Source organism: Sycon ciliatum, chromosome 2 (assembly GCF_964019385.1).
Source record: "Sycon ciliatum chromosome 2, ocSycCili1.1, whole genome shotgun sequence".
Lineage (NCBI taxonomy): Eukaryota > Metazoa > Porifera > Calcarea > Leucosolenida > Sycettidae > Sycon > Sycon ciliatum.
Genome location: NC_088644.1, coordinates 3,081,143 through 3,100,429, shown reverse-complemented (window position 1 = coordinate 3,100,429; position 19,287 = coordinate 3,081,143). Strand labels below are relative to the sequence as shown.

Here is a 19,287-nt window from a genome sequence, read left to right as displayed (position 1 = left end):
ATGCCCCCCCCCCCCTCTCTCTCTCTCTGTTGTCACTGGTTACATCTGCACATGCCCCCCCCCCCCTCTCTCTCTCTCTCTCTCTCTCTCTCTCTCTCTCTCTCTCTCTCTCTCTGTTGTCACTGTTTACATCTGCACATGCCCCCTCCTCCCCCCCCCCCTCTCTCTCTCTGTTGTCACTGTTTACATCTGCACATGCCCCCTCCTCCCCCCCCCCCCCCCTCTCTCTCTCTCTCTCTCTCTGTTGTCACTGTTTACATCTGCACATGCCCCCTCCTCCTCCCTCCCCCCCCCCTCTCTCTCTCTCTCTCTCTCTCTCTCTCTCTCTCTCTCTCTCTCTCTCTCTCTCTCTCTCTCTCTCTCTCTCTCTCTCTCTCTCTCTCTCTCTGTTGTCACTGTTTACATCTGCATATGCCCCCTCCTCCCCCCCCCCCCTCTCTCTCTCTCTGTTGTCACTGTTTACATCTGCACATGCCCCCTCCCCCCCCCCCCCCTCTCTCTCTCTCTCTCTCTCTCTCTGTTGTCACTGTTTACATCTGCACATGCCCCCCCCCCCTCTCTCTCTCTCTCTCTCTCTCTCTCTCTCTCTCTCTCTCTCTCTCTCTCTCTCTCTCTCTCTCTCTCTGTTGTCACTGTTTACATCTGCACATGCCCCCTCCCCCCCCCCCCCCCTCTCTCTCTCTCTCTGTTGTCACTGTTTACATCTGCACATGCCCCCTCCTCCCCCCCCCCCTCTCTCTCTCTCTCTCTGTTGTCACTGTTTACATCTGCACATGCCCCCTCCCCCCCCCCCTCCCTCTCTCTCTCTCTCTGTTGTCACTGGTTACAACTGCACACTGTTAACACCCTAATTTGCTGGCTTGTTTGCTGTTGCCCCTGTCTGCTTTTGTTTTAGTCGTTCTTCGACACCACACCACTGGGCCGCGTTGTGAACCGCTTCAGCAAGGATGTGTACACGATAGACGAAGCCATACCACGCTCACTGCGCTCCTTCCTCATGATGTTCTTCAACGTCCTCAGCATCCTCATCGTTATCAGTTACAGCTCTCCGATCTTCTTGGGATTGCTAGCACCGCTGAGTATTGTGTACTTTGTTGCGCAGGTTAGAACCTCTTTGCTTTGCTGTTTGTTACCTCAATATTTGTTTAGGCCATGGAGAAGCCCAGCTCCACAGGATCTAGCGGGTGATTTCAAACTCAACTTATGCTTGTTTTTGTGGAGCCTCGTCATGATCTGCGTGTCATTATGAACAAGGGACTTCGTATGCATTCAAATGGGCTTGGACGAGTAAGGACATTTTAGGGGTGGGACATGTTTCTGCATGGCGGAATATGGTTACTCACGAACTTACCTGTACACGTAGAACTACGCCACTGCGATGGGAATTATGCTGTCTACTGTAAAACGGCTAATTTTATCGATTTTAGTGAAAGGAGCGTTTCACTCAAGTTTTTGCCGCGCCAATTGAAATTTAGCATCTGCTAGTCATCTTTTTTCAACTTTGGAACTCGGAACACTAAAATAAACTATCGCGAATTGGTCCTGATTAAAAAAAAAACGCCACAAATTAACCGTTCTACAGTATAGCAGCCAGCGGCCACTGTTGATTATTCTAGTATCTCAACCAGATCATGTTACATTTGCTGTTTCCATGTACAGCGCTACTACGTCACCACGTCCCGCCAGTTGAAGCGCCTGGAGTCGGTGTCTCGATCGCCGGTCTACTCTCACTTCTCTGAAACTCTATCCGGTGTGTCCACTATCCGTGCCTACAACGCACAGGAACGCTTCACCATGGAGAGTGAGCATCGTGTCGATGTCAACCAAGCCGCCTATTATCCCAATCTCGTCGCCAACAGGTCTGTACCACTACTACTTCTACTGTGCTGCTATAGTAATTGTAACCATAGCAGCTGGGTTGTGTGGAGTCTGTGCATAGAGGTTGTAGGCTATGTACTCACCTCTGTGGTGATGATTTTTTCTTATTTTTTCTTCTTTTCTCGTTGCTATTTCCCTGTCTACTCTTCTCCTTCCCGGCATTATCTGATGTTGCCTTGTGTCCATGGGTTATTGCTTATCGTGTGTGTGTGTGTGTTGTGGTTGGTGTGCTAATCTGGCTGTTGTTGTGTGTGTTGTGTGTTATGCTGTGTTGTTGCTGCAGGTGGCTTGCCGTACAGTTGGAGTTTGTCGGTGGCATAGTGGTGCTGGGAGCAGCATTGTTTGCCGTCGTTGATCGGGAAGTCAACATTGGTCACGGCGATGGCGGTAACGCCACCAAGGCCAGTTTGGCCGGACTGTCCGTCTCCTATGCACTCAGTGTAAGTCCTAGTCCTAGTGCAGCCGCCGTAGTGTGTGTGTTATTATTATTATTATTATGACGGATAACCCAAAGGCAATGGTACCTAAATCAGGGGGTGTCTCCGGACCAAACACAGAGCAAGGAGCTCAGCCAGCAAAAAACGTCAGAAAACAAACAACCAAGAACATGAAGCCTCGGATGTCAGAGAAGTACTTGCAGGGGTGCGCCGGACAACAGCAGCACATGCACACGCGACGGGAAAAAGAAAAACATGATGTGTGTGCGTGCGTGTGTGCATGTGTGCTTAACATGCTGCATCTGCACTCAGTGCAAGTCTTAGTACCTCCGTGTGCTTGACATGCGTCTGAGCATGCTTGGTTGTAGTGTGCTTTATATATGTAGTGCTATTGAGATGCATCTGAGTATGCTCGGTTGTACTGATATGCAGGGTACAGAGCAACTGCACATGATATCGTTACGTATGTAGTTCTATGCACGAGTATTTGGGCAATTACTAAGAAGCGTACGCTGTCTGCGAGGGAAGGAGTGTTATTGTTGCTGCTTCTGCTGCTGGTGCTGCTGCTGGTGCTGCTGTTGACGTCATTTTGATTCGTTATTCTCATGGTTTCACATATTTATTCTCACGTGGTTGTTGCCGTTGTTGTTGTTGCTGCTGCTGCTGCCGTTTGGTTGCGCCATGCAGATCACAGCAGCACTGAACTGGATGGTACGCATGAGCAGTGAATTGGAGACCAACCTGGTGTCGGTCGAGCGAGTCAAGGAATACAGCGAAACTCCCACCGAGGTTAGCTCTCTCACTAGTATACAGCATTTGTACACTTGTGCATTGTACCCGTCTAACGGCAGCAACTGCACGCTGGTGTGTGCGTGTGATGTGTAGGTGTGTGTAATGGGGGTATACATGTGTCTGTGTGGTAAGTTGCACCTAGCGCAGGTTGGGACATGCAATCCAGGGTTTTTTTTCTTGCTCCGAGTGTTCCATGTACAGCTTGAGAGCTTAATCTGAAAGCTTCGCTTGTGTCCACCCCAGAGCGTTACCGCTATGTAGCTGTGAAGTTAATTATTGTGCTGCTGCAGTGCCATCAATGCTGCAGTAGCTATTGTTGCATGAGTCATTTGCACTATATCCAACCTAAACCCTGTTGCAGAGTTGATGCACACCGCTGCCATCTCTTTCCCTCCTTTCTGCTGGCTTGACTTGTTTGTAAAAATGCTGCTCTAACATTTCCAGGCACCTGATGTTGTGGAGGGCAATCGTCCTGATCCCAGATGGCCAATGAATGGTGAGGTGGTGTTTGATCGCTACAAGACACGGTATCGTCCCGGCCTCGACCTTGTCGTCAAGGGCATCTCAGCTAACATCAAGGGTGGGGAGAAGGTAGGCTTAATCACCGCTGTCGTGTGGTCATTGTAGTAGTGTATAGTGTTGGTCACAGCATTGTCTCTCCCTCCGCATTGTTTCTCTCCGCATTGTCTCTCTCCGTATTGTCTCTCTCCGTATTGTCTCTCTCTCATCTGTATTATAATGTGCATGCTCTGTACATAAATCAGTCCTTGTCTTGTCCCGCAATGGACCCTTGCATGGCTTTCAGGCCAAACACAACAGTGATGTTCGTGTAGCATTCAGTCTTCCGTAGCAACACTCCACGGGCCGTAGCATTCAGTCTTCCGTAGCAACACTCCACGGGCCGTAGCATTCAGTCTTCCGTAGCAACACTCCACGGGCCGTAGCATTCAGTCTTCCGTAGCAACACTCCACGGGCCGTAGCATTCAGTCTTCCGTAGCAACACTCCACGGGCCGTAGCATTCAGTCTTCCGTAGCAACACTCCACGGGCCGTAGCATTCAGTCTTCCGTAGCAACACTCCACGGGCCGTAGCATTCAGTCTTCCGTAGCAACACTCCACGGGCCGTAGCATTCAGTCTTCTGTAGCAACACTCCACGGGCCGTAGCATTCAGTCTTCTGTAGCAACACTGCACGGGCCTCTCAACGACACTTTGCCAAAGCTCCTGAGTACAATAATCTATTATTGGTATGTCGCAGAGGGTGCACATTGTACCAGGTGCATTGCAGACCTGTGTTCCCCACTCACTACATACAAGTACATTTGCCTGCATTGTAAACACTCCTACCGTACCTACCTATCACTCGAGTCGAATGCTGACGCAAATACATCCTTATCAACTTGTATTTGTCTGTGTTGCTTCCCCTGCTCTTCAGGTTGGAATCGTCGGGCGCACTGGTGCAGGCAAGTCCTCTCTCACTCTGGCGTTGTTCCGTCTGATCGAAGCGGCTAGTGGATCTATCATTATCGACGGTATTGACATTGCGCGACTTGGCCTGGAGGATCTGCGCTCCCGCCTCACCATCATACCACAGGTAACAGTGTAGCCGTTTTCTACCGGGGTGACTGCTCTGCATGATCATCATTGCACAGTAGATGCATAGCTATCTCTCTGCTAGCATTCTTGACTAAGACTAGAGTCTGGTTTCCAGTCTTCTGGATATGGCAACTCATTCAGTGGGAGTTGATTGCTGCTGTTGGGTAGACTGGGCTTGACCATGCATGCACTCAGCACTAACACAACAGGACTCAAGCAATGGATGGTTGCTATTGTCTACCATGCTGTGCATATGTGTGTCCGGTAATGGCTGGCCGCCTGGTCAGCTAGGCATCAGTATGTATTTCTCCTTGCTTGCCGTCAGCGTATCTTCAAGCTGCATAGCATTATCAGCAGCACATTGCATGATGCGATACTTGCTTGCCGTCAGCGTATCTTCAAGCTGCATAGCATTATCAGCAGCACATTGCATGATGCGATACTTGCTTGCCATCAGCGTATCTTCAAGCTGCATAGCATTATCAGCAGCACATTGCATGATGCGATACTTGCTTGCCGTCAGCGTATCTTCAAGCTGCATAGCATTATCAGCAGCACATTGCATGATGCGATACTTGATGCAGGCGAATGTCGTTCTAGCTCATGAGTATTCTTAACGTCAGCTTGCTGTGTTGTGCCCTGTCCGGGTTTCCTCCACTGCACAGGATCCCGTGCTGTTTTCTGGAACACTCCGCTTCAACCTGGATCCGTTTGAGGAGCACAGCGATGTTGAAGTGTGGAATTCACTCCGTCTTGCACATTTGGAGTCGTTTGCACGAGGCAACGACGACGGCCTGCAGTTTGACATTGCTGAGGGAGGTGAAAATCTCAGGTAAGTTTTGAGAGGTACATGATCTTCTTTGCATCTCAACTAAGCTAATGCATTGTATCCTGCGCTGTGCGCTGTGCGCTGTTACTTCTGTTGTTGTTGTGTGTGGGTTACAACCAACATGTCTTTGAAGTTGGAGTTGACCCTGCATAGTTGGAGTTGACCCTGCATGGCTGCAGTACCCGCATGTTCTTCAACGTGAATGTCTTGTTCGTGTCACGCATGATCACGTGAACTGTAGTAGGGTCTTCTCCAGGGGGACTTCTAGGGGCTTGTTCAGCCATCAACGAGCGTGTATATCCCTTGTCAAGCTTGTACCTGTAGGCAATGCATTGGCCGGGTGAATGTGCAACTGTGCTGTGTACTTTGGTCAGGTTCAGGTGTATCGGTGGCTATGTGTGTTGCACACTGGGCAGGTGTGTTTGCAACTGTGCGTGTGCTGGCTGTCTGTACTGCACTGTCGGTGTTGGTAGCATGCAAGTGAACGGAAGCTTGCCTTCGGGACACGGGTGATCTTGAAGTGCTGAAACCTTGATGCCGCCAGTACATCATGTCCTTTACAACCCTTTTAGCGATGTGGCTTGTTACTGACATGGTGATGTTTTGACAGACATGCTCATCAGCATTGTTGTCAATGTTGTCATCAGCATTGTTGTCAATGTTGTAGTAGTACAGTAGTCTGCACTGTGCACACATCCCGTACGCACCAGCCCTCATTATGCACGCACGCACACACCTTCAAGTCATGTGCTTCTTTATACACTGCTTTGGATGGGAAATAAAGGGTTCTTCTTGACAACACAACAGTCACCTATGCTGATACAGTACATTGAACATTTGATGGCTGCGACCTGCTTCAATTACGGTGTTTATTTTCTGAAATCTGATGAAAGTGTTGAATGGTTTTAATCGTTGGTTTCTGCTCGGGTGACACCTACTCCATACTAGACCATAGCTCAATGGCTAGAGCATCACTGGCCTCAAGCGAAGGTTCCTGGTTTGAGTCCTGGTGCTGAGAGTCCCTTTTTCCGACATTTCCCCTTCCATTCCCCTCAACTAATGAACATGTATTTCCTGTGACTGTGTTCTAGTGTTGGGCAGCGCCAGCTTGTCTGCTTGGCCAGGGCCCTGCTGCGCAAGACCAAAATCCTAGTGTTGGACGAGGCCACAGCTGCAGTGGACCTGGAAACTGATGACCTGATTCAACGGACTATCCGCACCGAGTTTGCACACTCGACTGTGTTCACCATCGCTCATCGCCTCAACACCATCATGGATTATGATAGGTAAGATATAGGGATGGATAGCCCGTGTGTGTGTGGGGGGGGGGGTCGCAGATACATTCTAGTGGTGGTATTTCGACAGCAGTGCTTTAGTGGGATTGTGCTAACAGGCGAATGCAAAGATTATCATAGCGACTTTGTGAAATGGAGACATCTCATGGATGATCGGGGGGGGGGGGCATCAGCCTGACAGATAGTGGGATGGATACACATTGACTTTGAAGATTTATTGAAGTCAACGATGTGTGTTGGTTGCTTGCTGTTTCTTGTGTCCCGCTTGAACAGGGTGATGGTTCTGGACATGGGCAAAATCATTGAGTATGGTAACCCAGACCAACTGCTGTCCAGTCAAGGTCATTTCTACTTGATGGCTAGAGATGCTGGTTTAGTATCTTAGACTGGCGGCCGTTACTCGTCCTTACTCATCACAACTTGTATACGCCTTTGGTGGTTTTGACAGCAGGCTTGCGTGTAGTGTGTGTGTGTGTAGTGCTGTATCCGGTGCTGGGCTCCGTGTCCGGGCACCGGTCGGTCGAGAGTCTCACCAACGGCCATGCTTTGAGCACCGCCAGTGCGCTTGTGTCTGTGTGCCCACTATCTTGTTGGAGGATGCATGTGTGCTAGTAGTGCTCCTATCACAATGCTCGATGGTGTCTATGACGGCAGCATCCTGTGCGCAAGGCTAGCACTCCTTGCACCATGCCATGCAGCTAGGGACTTGTGTTAGTACTCTTGTATCACGGCCTCACAGGAAGCCCATCTCACATAGCTTTGCTTGCTATTACTGAAGTTGACAACTATTGACACTTTCCCTACTCTTAGTCCTGCGTATGCGTAGCACCTATTCTGCCTCTAGGTGTGTCAGATAGCCAGATAGTGAAGGTTGCCAAATAGTGGAAGCCTCGTCTTCTCTAGTTTCACCATGATACGCACTCCATCTTCGCACTCCAATATATTTTTTCGAATAATTTTTACATGACATACTTATTATGTGTAGTGATCTGAGGCACTATGTTGCTTCAGTGCACAATTATTTTGCTTTTATGTCTATATTTCTAGGTGGCTTTGATCGGTCGGTATGCTACTGTACGGCCTAGGCCTCTGCTAGCTACTGTATGTCTCTCAGAGTGCCCTGCTGTGTGTGTAGCTGCTTTCTGTGATCTATACTGTCTTGTTGTCAATTCTGTATCGGAGAACAGGACTTGTTTTTTTGTTTTGTTTTGTTACCAGGTAACTAACTCACTTGTTTCTCTAACTTTAGGTTTTTCTCTGTGACTCTGTGATGCATTCACCCACCTGTTCACCCGTCTTGCTTGCTTGTTGACTCAAGTAAATGACGGTACATGTACGTGTAGTTGCTGATGGAGTGTCCGCTCTGTAGCGATATCACATACTACCGGTAACCAGTAACACTACAATCTTGCTCCTACACACACACACAGTAACTGTTGCGTTGGGTGAATTTTCTCGTTCACGGAGCACGTGTACAAAGATCACCCGCCGTACCAGTTCACGTTACCTTGCCAAGCCGTACCTACTGGCCTGCTCACATTCTGAAATCCGGTACAGCCTGACAGAGTCTGCACGTGGCAACGTCGGTCGGTTTTCAAGCAGCGGGAGGTGTGTACCATAGACAGGTAGCAAGATTCAGGGGCTTAGCCAATGCTTTGATAGGCTTTATTGCAAAAACATGCATGCAGATCGTATAGCCATAATATCCTGTTTGCACTACGCTCTCCTTTCACGGCATACTCGCACTTGTAGCATGTTACACTGGTGTTTACTGTTCTGCATTCGACAATGCCCCTGACCGCAGGTAGTGCAATTTCAGCTGCGTACCAACATGTTACCTATTGATCCGAAGCATAGTACTCCTCGTTCATAATCACGCTGAAACCAAGATTGATCTTGATACACTACCGGTGATGAAGGTGGTTGTCTCCGCATTCAACAAAATCATAAAATCACTTTCAAGTTGCACGAGCACAGACTCAGTGTACAAATAATCAGCAATGCTAAGACTAGCACACAGCAGACGTCAAGCAACAGTAGTTGGATTCGGTTGCGACAAAGATGGCGATGCTTCAGTTAGCCGTGTCAATAACAGCTCAAGCAGGCAGCACAGTATGTTTCAAGGTACAAGATCTGCTCAGCTGGGCTCAAGGAAGAATCTAGAAAGCGATGGATGGATAATTTCAGCTACGGGTTCGAGGTTGTCCGGCTGCAATCTCATCCGTTGTAGGAATGTGCATTCATCGTCACAGTATGCATGTCGCGTATGTACATGCCTGTTTTATTTGCTGAAGGTAGACCGGCTCTGAAGGTCCCCATCCAGCTCAGTGTAGCAGTGCGTGGAGCAGACACGGTAGAGGAACGGCAGCTTACTGACGTTATGAGTTCTAGGACGCGGTGCTCTAATCAACCGCAGCCCACCGTCCAGTAGATCTAGGTCACAGATATGACATTTGATGCACCTGTTTATGCATGCGCAAAACACACACACACACACACACAGCAGCAGCAGGTTAGAGAGAGGACAGGCCGGTTCCAGAATGTCAGGCGCACTGAATGGTCGGGTGGTAAGAAACTGAAGATTAGATTTGATTGCAGCCCTGACCGGGCCGGGAAAAGCGTGTATACCTTAGCTGAATGAGTCTGAAAACCAGGTCATGTGATACGAACACCTTGCTGTCACAGAACTAGATATAGCCAGGCTGTAGAAATAGGCTGTAGATAAAGGCTGCAGATATTTTAGGAAGTAAAATACCATACCATAATATTCTGTTACTTTGCTCACTGGTAGGTCTAGACTGTGCATGCAGGCAGTTGCACACTCTCGGGGGTAATCATGGCTATGTACACTTGGTGCAGGAAAGCCGGTTGTGGATTGCTGCAAAGCTTGACTTACCGCTCTTGCTGGTCTGCGGCGTCAGAAGCACTTTCCTTCAGTGGAATCCTGTTACGACGGGCGACGATTCGACAGAGAACGCTGAGCTCCTGCATAGGCAAGGAAGGAAAAGAGATACAAGATGCATGGGTCACAGTTCGCAGGCCACAGCGATTGATACACCAGGGAGTACATTTCCCAAAGACACTTGTCAATCAGAGTGTCAGAAAAGGCAAATACACATTTAAAATAATTGAGAGCTCACAGGTCAAGGAGACCGATACACCCCGGTCCCGGGAGTACACTTCCCAAAGACACTTGTCAACCAGAGTGTTAGAATAGCTCTTGTGTGAACTGGCATAGACACTAAAAATAGAAGGCTAGCTATCACATACGTATGAGTGTAATTTATCGTTGCCCTCATCAAGAGAGTTAGGTCGAACATACAATGTAACAAAAGTAGAAAGATCCATAGTGGCACATGGATGCCAAGAATCTCCTGTGCACCTTTTAAAAAATAGCAGGCTGACATTGCCCCACTGTCATCACGGCTGTCCCACTGCCACACACAACACACACTGTCATCACGGCTGTCCCACTGCCACACACTGCCACACACTGTCACACTGTGCATAGTCACACAATGCCACACTGTCACACACAACACACTGTCACACTGTGCATAGTCACACAATGCCACACTGCCACACACTGCCACACACTGTCACACTGTGCATAGTCACACAATGCCACACTGCCATACACTGCCACACACTGTCACACTGTGCATAGTCACACAATGCCACACTGCCACGCACAACACACTGTCCCGCTGCCACACTGTGCATAGTCACACAATGCCACACTGCCACACACAACACACACTGTCACACTGTGCATAGTCACACAATGCCACACTGCCACACACAACACGCACTGTGCATAGTCACACAATGCCACACTGCCACACACAACACACTTTCCCGCTACCACACTGCCACACTGTACATAGTCGTCACCGTGACTCTATCACATGGTGCTGATCATTACCTGCGCCTGGTTGTGCTCGCTCTCCGGCCAGAACAGAGGGTGGAAGAAGTTCTCACTGCAGCGGAAGTCTTTCAGTGGCAGAGCCAGTGTACTGAGAGGCATGCACACCAGCTCATTGCCCACTATGTACAATGATCGCAGGCCACTGTATGTATGCACACAATACAATCATATTGAGAGATACACTCGAGTCATCTACTGTAAGACCAGTACTAACAAACATTTAATGCTAAACGATTTAACGAATTTAAAAAAATTCGTTAACATTTGAAGTCGTTATGTGCAAAACGATATGTACATGTACAGTCATTTGCCGGTTTTGAGACAGAATTCGTCAGAATTTCACCTCGCTAACCCCCAAAAATCAGGAGATCGTTAACTTTACTTGACATTAAAATATCTGGTCTTACAGTACGCATACGTGTACAGCCAGGAGTACAGAAACCAGAGTGCCCTGCATGTACATGTAGGTTCTGCACAGTAGAATTCCGACGGCGTTGTTTACATATTTTGGACCAGTCATAGAGGCTATGTCGGGAACAGAACACTTTCCCATCCTGAAAAAATTAATGTTAAACAGATAGTGTCTTGTGTCTGTTAAACACACACCTTCCCACTAGAGTCAAATAGTTGTTCCAGCTGTGGGCTACTGCATGCACTACACATACCGAGCATTGCCGAGGCTCTCCGGGAGGAACTTGATCATGTTGTGCGACACGTCCAGGTCTCGCAGGCGCTTCAACTCCCCAATCCTACTCAGGCCGAGGTGCAAAGGAGAGAGAGAGAGAGAGAGAGAGAGAGAGAGAGAGAGAGAGAAAGAGAGAGAATTGTAACAGAAACACTCACTCGGTGCTTGTGCTGTGTACAACGAAATGTTTGGAAACCTCCATACCACACACATGTAATGGGCACAGCGAGAAACTGGGCGACTTTCTTCCAAAGTTTATTACAGTATCTTGTACTCACGTTTCGGGCAGTCGTTCCAACATACAGAACGAAATGGAGAAAGAGACCAGGGACTCCATTCGGTGGAAATCTGTTCAGCAATAATTGGAAACAAAGCAACAAATACGGGGTCTGATGACGCCTACTACGCATGGACAAGAACACACAAGGAAGGAATCGTGCAAAGATGAAAAACTTCAAGTCTTTCCATCCACCTTGCTTTAGGTGCACCTTTTCAGAACTGTTTTCCGGAGTTTACAGCCAACAGTGTGACCTAGCAGCCCATGTATGCAAGTAAAGTGGTGCTTGCCTTGATGTCTGACCCCGAGAACTGAGCACACATACCCGTATATAATGATAATCTTTATTTCAGGATTACCCAAAGGCTAACGCCTATCTGGGGGATCATATAGCTGCATTACATTTTAGTTGCAGTGCCATGTCGTTGACCTAGCTCAGTTGTGGGTGGTACAATTGTGCACGCCTCTGAGACCTTTACAATTGTAGTGACAGGTTTTGCATTTCTATGATCACTTATGAACTGGTGAACCTACGCACTTTGAACCTATGAGCTTTGAACCTATGAACTTTGAACCTACGAACTTTGAACCCATGAAAGTTAACTTCCATGCTTAATACTCCCTGATTTGCACTATTTTTGCCATGCTTATGGTGGTGTGCATGAGACATGCACAGTTCGAACTAGTTCTAGTTCGTAACACTGACATGAAAGGGCTGGATTTCACCTTGCAGCGCTGTACGCTTGTAGTGCGCCATGATTAAAATACACACCAAGAGCTGACCACACGTGACCCAGCCAGCCGTTGACGGAAGTTCACATGTACACGTTGACAAGCCTGTAGTAGCTAGGACACTGGGGTCAAATTCTGGTACCTTGAATTGCTTTGGAAAGTGCACATGAAGTGGACAGAGTACAGTCAGACCTCGCTTATCCTGTCCTCTTTTATCCGGATCCCTCGCCATCGCCATCCCTCGTTGGTTACCGATTTACAGCATATGTCATGCATGCATACGTACAGTATGTGTGTTTGATTTTCCGGTTCCCTCGCCTATCCGGATATTTTTCTGGAAAACGGATGTGTGCGGTTAAGCAAGGTCTGACTGTATAATGCACAAGATTACTCATTATTACCCTCTGGCAGAAAGCAGATGGGGTTGTTTCTCAGTGTAAGAACTTGTAGCTTGGAGGCTGAGTAGAGAGCCGTGGGGAAAGCCTGCAGAGCATAGTACAGCAGAACACACACACACACACACACACACACACACACACACACGCACACGCACACACACACACACACACACACACACACACACACACACACTCAAGTCATCAAGAGTCGGGCACAGTCTTTGTCTGTTGCTTAGCACGCATATTTCGAAGTGATTCAATGGTGTCGATGATTGTTATACTATTCTAATTTGATTTCCTTCCGGGGATAGCTGGTTAAGCATGCTGGTAGCCATGTGACACGATGTACCAAGAAGAATGGGAAGCTTTAGAAACTTTAGATCAATAGATCAATAAAATGTGTATTTCCCTCAAACCAGTGAAGATCAATCAAATTAATATTAAAAAATAATGCAGTCACGCAATCTATCATGGAAGTAGTTACATGCTTAGTCTTGTGCCGCAGTCAACAATCCTGCGCATGTCAAGTTTTGCTACCCCAATCAGAGTAATCACAGTGTGCAGCACTGATGCGGCTAATACAGCTATGGGTGTTAGCAAGAGTACATAACCCCCAAGAGTGTGCAACGCCAGCTATGGGGTCTGCGACGGCAGAACTTCACATCACGTGATGAACCCGTACACATTATTTGCACTCTGTGCATGATAGATACAGGGTTGTATGCAGCCCAGCTTTGGGTACAACTCTCTTGTGGTCACTTTGCACTGTTTGCCAGCATAACCTTTTGAACCATGTCAAGTGATGCGTCTGCCGTCGCAGCACAGCATAGAGGTTGTGCAGGCAGTTGCACACTCTTGGGGTTATGCACTCTTGGTAGTAGTGCTGAATGCCGGACGGTATTACGAACAGTGCCTCACCTGTAGGCAGTTGAACGACAGGTTCACATAGGTAACATTCATCACCATGTTCAGGTTGGGTAATCCGTCGTTGTCGATGAAAAAGGCCTGCAGACGAACAAGACGTAAGCACTTTGTGTCATTGCGGTATTACAGGTATTACAGAAATGTAAAAAAAACAAAACGGAAAGAGGCACATGGACACATACAGTTTCATACAGAAATGGCGTTACTTTCAGAAAGTGAGTTGTCTTGTTGGTTATTGTTACGCTTGTTGCTTGCTGAAGAAACCGAATACCATTCCAAAAAAGGAGCAAACATTCTCTTTTCTCCGCTGTGCTCACCTTGAGGTTGAGTCGCTTGCCACCGCGCAGTCTACTGTGGACAACGGCTGCTTGAGCTGGAGACAAGGTGTTCTTGTTGTGCGGATCCACTGTAGGAATTCGAACAGGGAGATTGCATCCATGCAGTATCAGCACCACTGCATGTTGTACATGTACATACTACATACATGACCGGGCCTAACACCCATACGGTTCAAATGGTTGAAAGACCGGGGCTCTACCAACCGTGGATGGTTGCAGTAAAGGACACTGTTTCCGAATACGGTGTTCCACCGCCTTGTAATATGCTGTCAAACTAAAAAGCGTGATGCTACATACAGGGCCGCCGGAACCGGTCCGCTTGGTCCGGTTGTCACCGGACCAACTCTAGCTTAGGTCACCCCCTGGGATTCATCTAAAACTGGGGACTGAGAAAAAATTCTGGGTACATGTACATGTATTATCGATCATGCAAACATTCGTACATCGATATCCATGTAAAATTATTCCCTGTACTTGGCTCTGAAAACTTGTGAAAGGCCAAATTCTGCTATTTCTGACCGGATTTTTCCAAAAATGCGCGTGGGAGATGCCCCGGACCCCTCAAACCGGACCAACGTCGCCCGCCTTCCGGCGGGCCTGACATACATGTACATGTAAAACATGATTCAGTTTCAACTCAAATGATCTCAAAGGTCATGAAGTGAAGCACCCACCTGCAGAGCATGGTACCCCCCCCCCCCCCCGGATAAAATCACGTCTGTACACAATTTGAGTCGATGATTCTTGTCAATTCTGCAACTGCTACACCCGCTTACTGAATGGTGATCGGCTTCGTGACTGTCCGCAGAAATACTGGGTTTCTCCATCAGCAAACACTGCTTTCTTGCTTGTCATAACAGCAGATCTAGACATGATACACAGTCAGGGGAAGCAAATGTTGAGTAAACAGGATGGGGTGGACATTGGTCAGGCACGTCCAATAGGGCACATTGATACAGGACTCGATTCGTGTGTGGTCAACAGCTTGAGAAAACATGGCAAAGCAACCACTCATAACTCCACATGTGTTGTCAATCACCATGTGTATAGTCCAACAGGCATGTTGCGTTTGTGTGTGTGTGTGTGTATGTGTGTGTGTGTGTGTGTGTGTGCGTGCGTGTGCGTGTGTGTGTGGCTGAATGGTGGCGGTCAATTCTTCAGCCTTGCAAGTTGTTGAATGGTGCAATCCCAGCACAAGCTGCTATGGCTTCTGCTGTAGCATCGCTATCATCGCCTTCGGCGATGGGCGTCCAATGGTCCAATGGTGTGTGTGTGTGTGTGTGTGGTGTGTGTGTGTGTGTGTGTGTGTGTGTGTGTGTGTGATGTGTGTGTGTGTGTGGTGTGTGTGTGTGTGTGTGTGTGTCTCCCATATGGTGCAGTGGTATGTGCAGCGATTTTCAATCGAGAGGTTGCGGGTCCGATTCCCGACGATTATGGTCACACACGTCTTTCTTCTCTTTCTCAGACTCCTCCTGACTTTTCTTTCATTCTCCTAGGTGGTTACCAACAGCCAGTGCATGCTGGAGTATGTGGTGTGATGTGTGCGGAAAAAATATGAAAAAGACCAAGAAGTAGGGATTGCCTGGCCAGAAAAACTTCATAGCTGTGTGGTGTAGACCAGGCTGAATAGTGGCGGTCAATTCTTCAGCCTTGCAAGCTGTTGAATGGTGCAATCCCAGCACAAGCTGCTATGGCTTCTGCTGTAGCATCGCTATCATCGCCTCCGATCCGGCGATGGGCGTCCAATGGTGTGTGTGTGTGTGTGTGTGTGTCACGGTGTGTGTGTGTGTGTGTAGTGGAGGCGTAGATAGAGCGTCAGAAGCTGATCTTCTCAGAACATACACGTGTGTAGCTGTGTCAGTGGCACTGTAACACAAGTACACAACCTACCTTGCAGCGTCACTCGTGTCCTCCATTTCATGCAGTGCAAGTCGTTCCCAGTTCTCCTCTCCTAACGTTAGTTCCACTCCAGCGTCTGCTTGTTCTGACAATTTCAGTTTTTCTTCAGCTTGACGTGCTGCTTCCAAAATGTCCATTTCAGTTTCTGAAGGAGAACAAGATTAAACAGTGCGTGACAAGAAACATGCTGGTGTGGCGTTACATTGGATTATTGGTCACCGGGGACAAGATTTAAAAAAACTCTCCTCAAGTATACGTGCACCGTGACTTCCTGGCGGCAGGTAGTTATGAAACACAATCCTATCTAGTATGGCCGGTGGTAACGTGGACGTGTGAACTTTACTTTACACGCACTGGCAGACAAGCAGTTGACAACTAAAAGAGATCTAAATTGGAAAATGTGCTGCGGGTGTAACTTTCTTCTTTTTGCAGCTGATTCGGTCGAATGTCCGCAATAGAACATGGCTGCTGGAATTCCACATTCAATGTACTACTACTTCTACATGGCGCGGCACTGTGTGAATAGCTCACATGCACTGATGGCTGTGCAGGCGGTGAAGGTTAAAACTGAATCAGCAGTACTATACTGAACTCAGATGAAAGCAGCCCCGGAGACGGAGAGAGCCGAGTCTGCAGCCAGGCCCAGCAAGTTTGGCGGGGCTGACAATTTCTCAACGTACAGTACATGTTTACAGTGCAGTATGTACAGAGTTTCTTATTGAGCTTGTTTAGCAACAGTGATCGGCGATGAAGCTATGCATGTGGCTAGCTGGTGCTGGTGCACTTACCAAGCTTCAAGATGTGTGCCGGGACTCTGGGAACAACCTCTGCATCAAATGCTGAGCACGAATGGAAAATATGCAGAACGAGAACATGTGCATAGAAAGTAGGGCCATGGCCATAATGGCTGTGTGAACTTCAATCATTTCAAACTCTCAACCAATGCAAACGTCCTTACGAAGTTCTGTTTATACTACAGTTTGGAAATGTTCTAGCTATCCGCAGCATCTACCGGCATGTCGTGCAAGACTTCAAACAATGTTCTATGAGCCATCATTAGAAGCTGTGGCAAGCACATGTGCATGTATATTCTAGACGGTCCTGGTACATCTTAGTTCTTACCTTGTACAACCAGTGAGTGAAGGGTGGTGTTGCGTTCCGTTTGCCCAGCCGGTCCCTTCCAGCCGGGCATATGCCGATAGTTGTGCGTTGATAGCATTGGTTTGTCCAGGTAGGTCTTGACGAGTGGTTTGGCATGTGCTGCCACTGCTCCTCTGATGCCTCCACCGCCACCGCCACCAGCCACAGTCGCATCCCCGTGTGTCGTCCTGTTGTCGGTGATTGTGTCCGCTTGATACGTCCTGTCATCATCTTGCAGAGTCACTGCGGTGTTGTGAGCCTGTAGGGCCGCATCTCCCACGGTCTCATTCCCGTAATGGTCGCTATAGTGATCGCTAGCGGCTACAGCAGTGTCGACGTCCACAGCACTATCGTGCGCCAAAGCTGGGAACGGAGCATGCGTCGACTCTTCAATTCTTGGTGCAGCCAGCGAGGGTTGGGGTAGTTGTTGTTGTTGTTGCTGGTATAGCGGCCCAGTCATCGACACCAGCGTGTCTCTCGCTTGCTTTGGTGGTCGTCGGGGAAACGCCTTCGGCCCGGCATGTTTGGGTCGCTGTGGATAGTATCGTGGTTGAACCATGACATCACCACTGTACGCAGTGAGGTCATCGACAGAATGCAGCTGTGGTGCAGTATGACCTGCTTTCATATTAGCCAGCAGTCGTCCACCGTCCTGCACAGCTTGCTGTTGCTGATCTGCATGTGGCAGTCCAAATATGGACGACGTGCCGCTCCCCGAGTGGCTGCCTGCGGTGCTATTGGCATTGCTACCGGCATCGCCTGTACTCGCTAGCGCGGGCTCTTTCTTGCGCGTGCCTCTGGGTCGGCGTAACAACGGCAGGTCACTTGGTGGTACTGCGGCCGCTGCTGCATTGCGCTGTTCACGATTGTTTGTCCCCTGTCCAGGTGCAGGTAGCGTGCCAGTGGGTCTTCCTGGTGGCTTATCCATTATTGTGCTGGCCTGCAAATCCTGCAATGTACAGTCTTGTGCCGTGTGAGCTGACGTGCAGCCGTGTGACACCAAGCTGAGATTATTTGCTTACTCTACCAGGCTAATTGTCAATAGCGGCCTCAAGTGCTCACGGATGCACATGTAGTATTCACAAGGAAGTCTAAATTGGGAAACACAGAATGAGGAAGGGGTTTTCAAACCCGGACAGACGTTGACGTTTTCTTACCAGTGGGGGCTCTGACTGCAACCAAGTCAAGTACACGCAGCCACCTGTTACCACTCAGATACATGATTGTGCAGAGCCGCCTCGCCTTGATCTTGCCATGCACATGGGCACGTCTGCAAACTGGCCATCTTCAATTCATCATAGGTCAGCCCTCGCTCTCCGACACCGCGTCAGTCTGCACCAGAGGCGGAGGTACGACTCCCTGGTATGGTGCAGACTCTGCACAGGTAATAATAAAGACCAAGCCCGTTTTGAAAGATTCCACTATGACACTAGCGACTATCTTACTGGTAGTTTAGCCTTAGAGGGATTTGGCGTATCCCTCGATCAACTACTCAGTACATCATCTACTGTACATGACATTTTAGTAGTACAGTAGAGAATCGAGCCGGTGTCCCCGGTGCACCCTGGACCTGGACCTGGTCGCTAGACTCGCACTGTTTGTTAGCGTTAGTGTACTATTTACTACAACTGTCAACCACGGTCAACACTACTACAGCAGTACAGGGTGTTACTGGAGATTACCGCTACTGCACACGTGTACAATGTTTTGTTACTTTGTTGCTTCTGCAGCAATCTGCCCAATAATGTCACAGGCCAGGCGCGCTTGATTGAATGACAGAAATACTATACAGTGCACAACTAATTACTTACTTGCCAAAAGGCGAAGTGACGGTCTTTTTTCACTCTTCACACACGCACACACAGGCACAGTCTGACTGACAGGCCATGTCGGCCATAATTATCTTGGTGATATGCAGGCAAAATACATTTTCGCAAGAGTACATGAAAACCGGTTGGGGTTTTCATGTACTCTTGATTTTCGCAGGCTTGTGATCAGGGAGTAGTAAAATTAAATACATATTTTACTACTCCCTGCTTGTGATCAAAGCGTTGCCAAGACGTATAGTCGCTATGGTCACTGATCACAGCTGTTCGAAGTCCTAAAAAAGTCATGTATTTTGAAAAAATGCGAAATCTG

General features: G+C 48.4%; 2 protein-coding genes across 3 annotated transcripts in view; one reads left to right on the top strand and one right to left on the bottom strand.

Annotated features, from left to right (window-relative positions):
• Positions 1-8,163, top strand: part of LOC135808259 (multidrug resistance-associated protein 1-like) — a 30,924-nt gene extending 22,761 nt beyond the window's left edge. The window contains exons 27-35 of the mRNA XM_065321425.1: positions 896-1,102; positions 1,660-1,859; positions 2,162-2,318; positions 3,003-3,104; positions 3,552-3,698; positions 4,543-4,701; positions 5,369-5,535; positions 6,624-6,818; positions 7,101-8,163. Coding sequence (XP_065177497.1) covers positions 896-1,102; positions 1,660-1,859; positions 2,162-2,318; positions 3,003-3,104; positions 3,552-3,698; positions 4,543-4,701; positions 5,369-5,535; positions 6,624-6,818; positions 7,101-7,212 — 1,446 coding nt within the window. The 3' untranslated portion in view covers positions 7,213-8,163. The remainder of the gene's footprint in view (positions 1-895; positions 1,103-1,659; positions 1,860-2,161; positions 2,319-3,002; positions 3,105-3,551; positions 3,699-4,542; positions 4,702-5,368; positions 5,536-6,623; positions 6,819-7,100) is intronic.
• Positions 8,164-8,693: 530 nt separating this feature from the next.
• Positions 8,694-19,026, bottom strand: LOC135808260 (uncharacterized). Of its 2 annotated transcripts, XM_065321427.1 has the most exons (13): positions 18,960-19,026; positions 17,131-18,239; positions 16,797-16,847; positions 16,000-16,153; positions 14,886-14,974; positions 14,089-14,177; positions 13,766-13,852; positions 12,851-12,932; positions 11,719-11,788; positions 11,421-11,504; positions 10,753-10,897; positions 9,724-9,812; positions 8,694-9,289 (listed from the first exon to the last, which is right to left on the bottom strand). In XM_065321427.1, the coding sequence occupies exons 2-13, from the start codon at positions 18,074-18,076 to the stop codon at positions 9,109-9,111; spliced, it is 2,067 nt and encodes a 688-aa protein (XP_065177499.1). In that variant the 5' UTR covers positions 18,077-18,239; positions 18,960-19,026; the 3' UTR covers positions 8,694-9,108. The 2 variants fall into 2 exon arrangements, with proteins under 2 accessions (XP_065177499.1, XP_065177498.1); XM_065321426.1 differs by lacking the exon at positions 18,960-19,026 and having other exon boundaries at positions 17,131-18,677.
• Positions 19,027-19,287: the final 261 nt, after the last annotated feature.

Bases quoted from the DNA above. Each gene is read 5' to 3' on its own strand.
- LOC135808260 (XM_065321427.1), bottom strand. From the start codon at position 18,076: ATGGATAAGCCACCAGGAAGACCCACTGGCACGCTACCTGCACCTGGA. The intron at 14,178-14,885 runs GTAAGCGGGTGT...GAATTCCTACAG, and splicing joins ACGAAGCCGATCACCATTCA to TGGATCCGCACAACAAGAAC. The intron at 9,813-10,752 runs GTAATGATCAGC...TTGCCTATGCAG, and splicing joins GCGAGCACAACCAGGCGCAG to GAGCTCAGCGTTCTCTGTCG.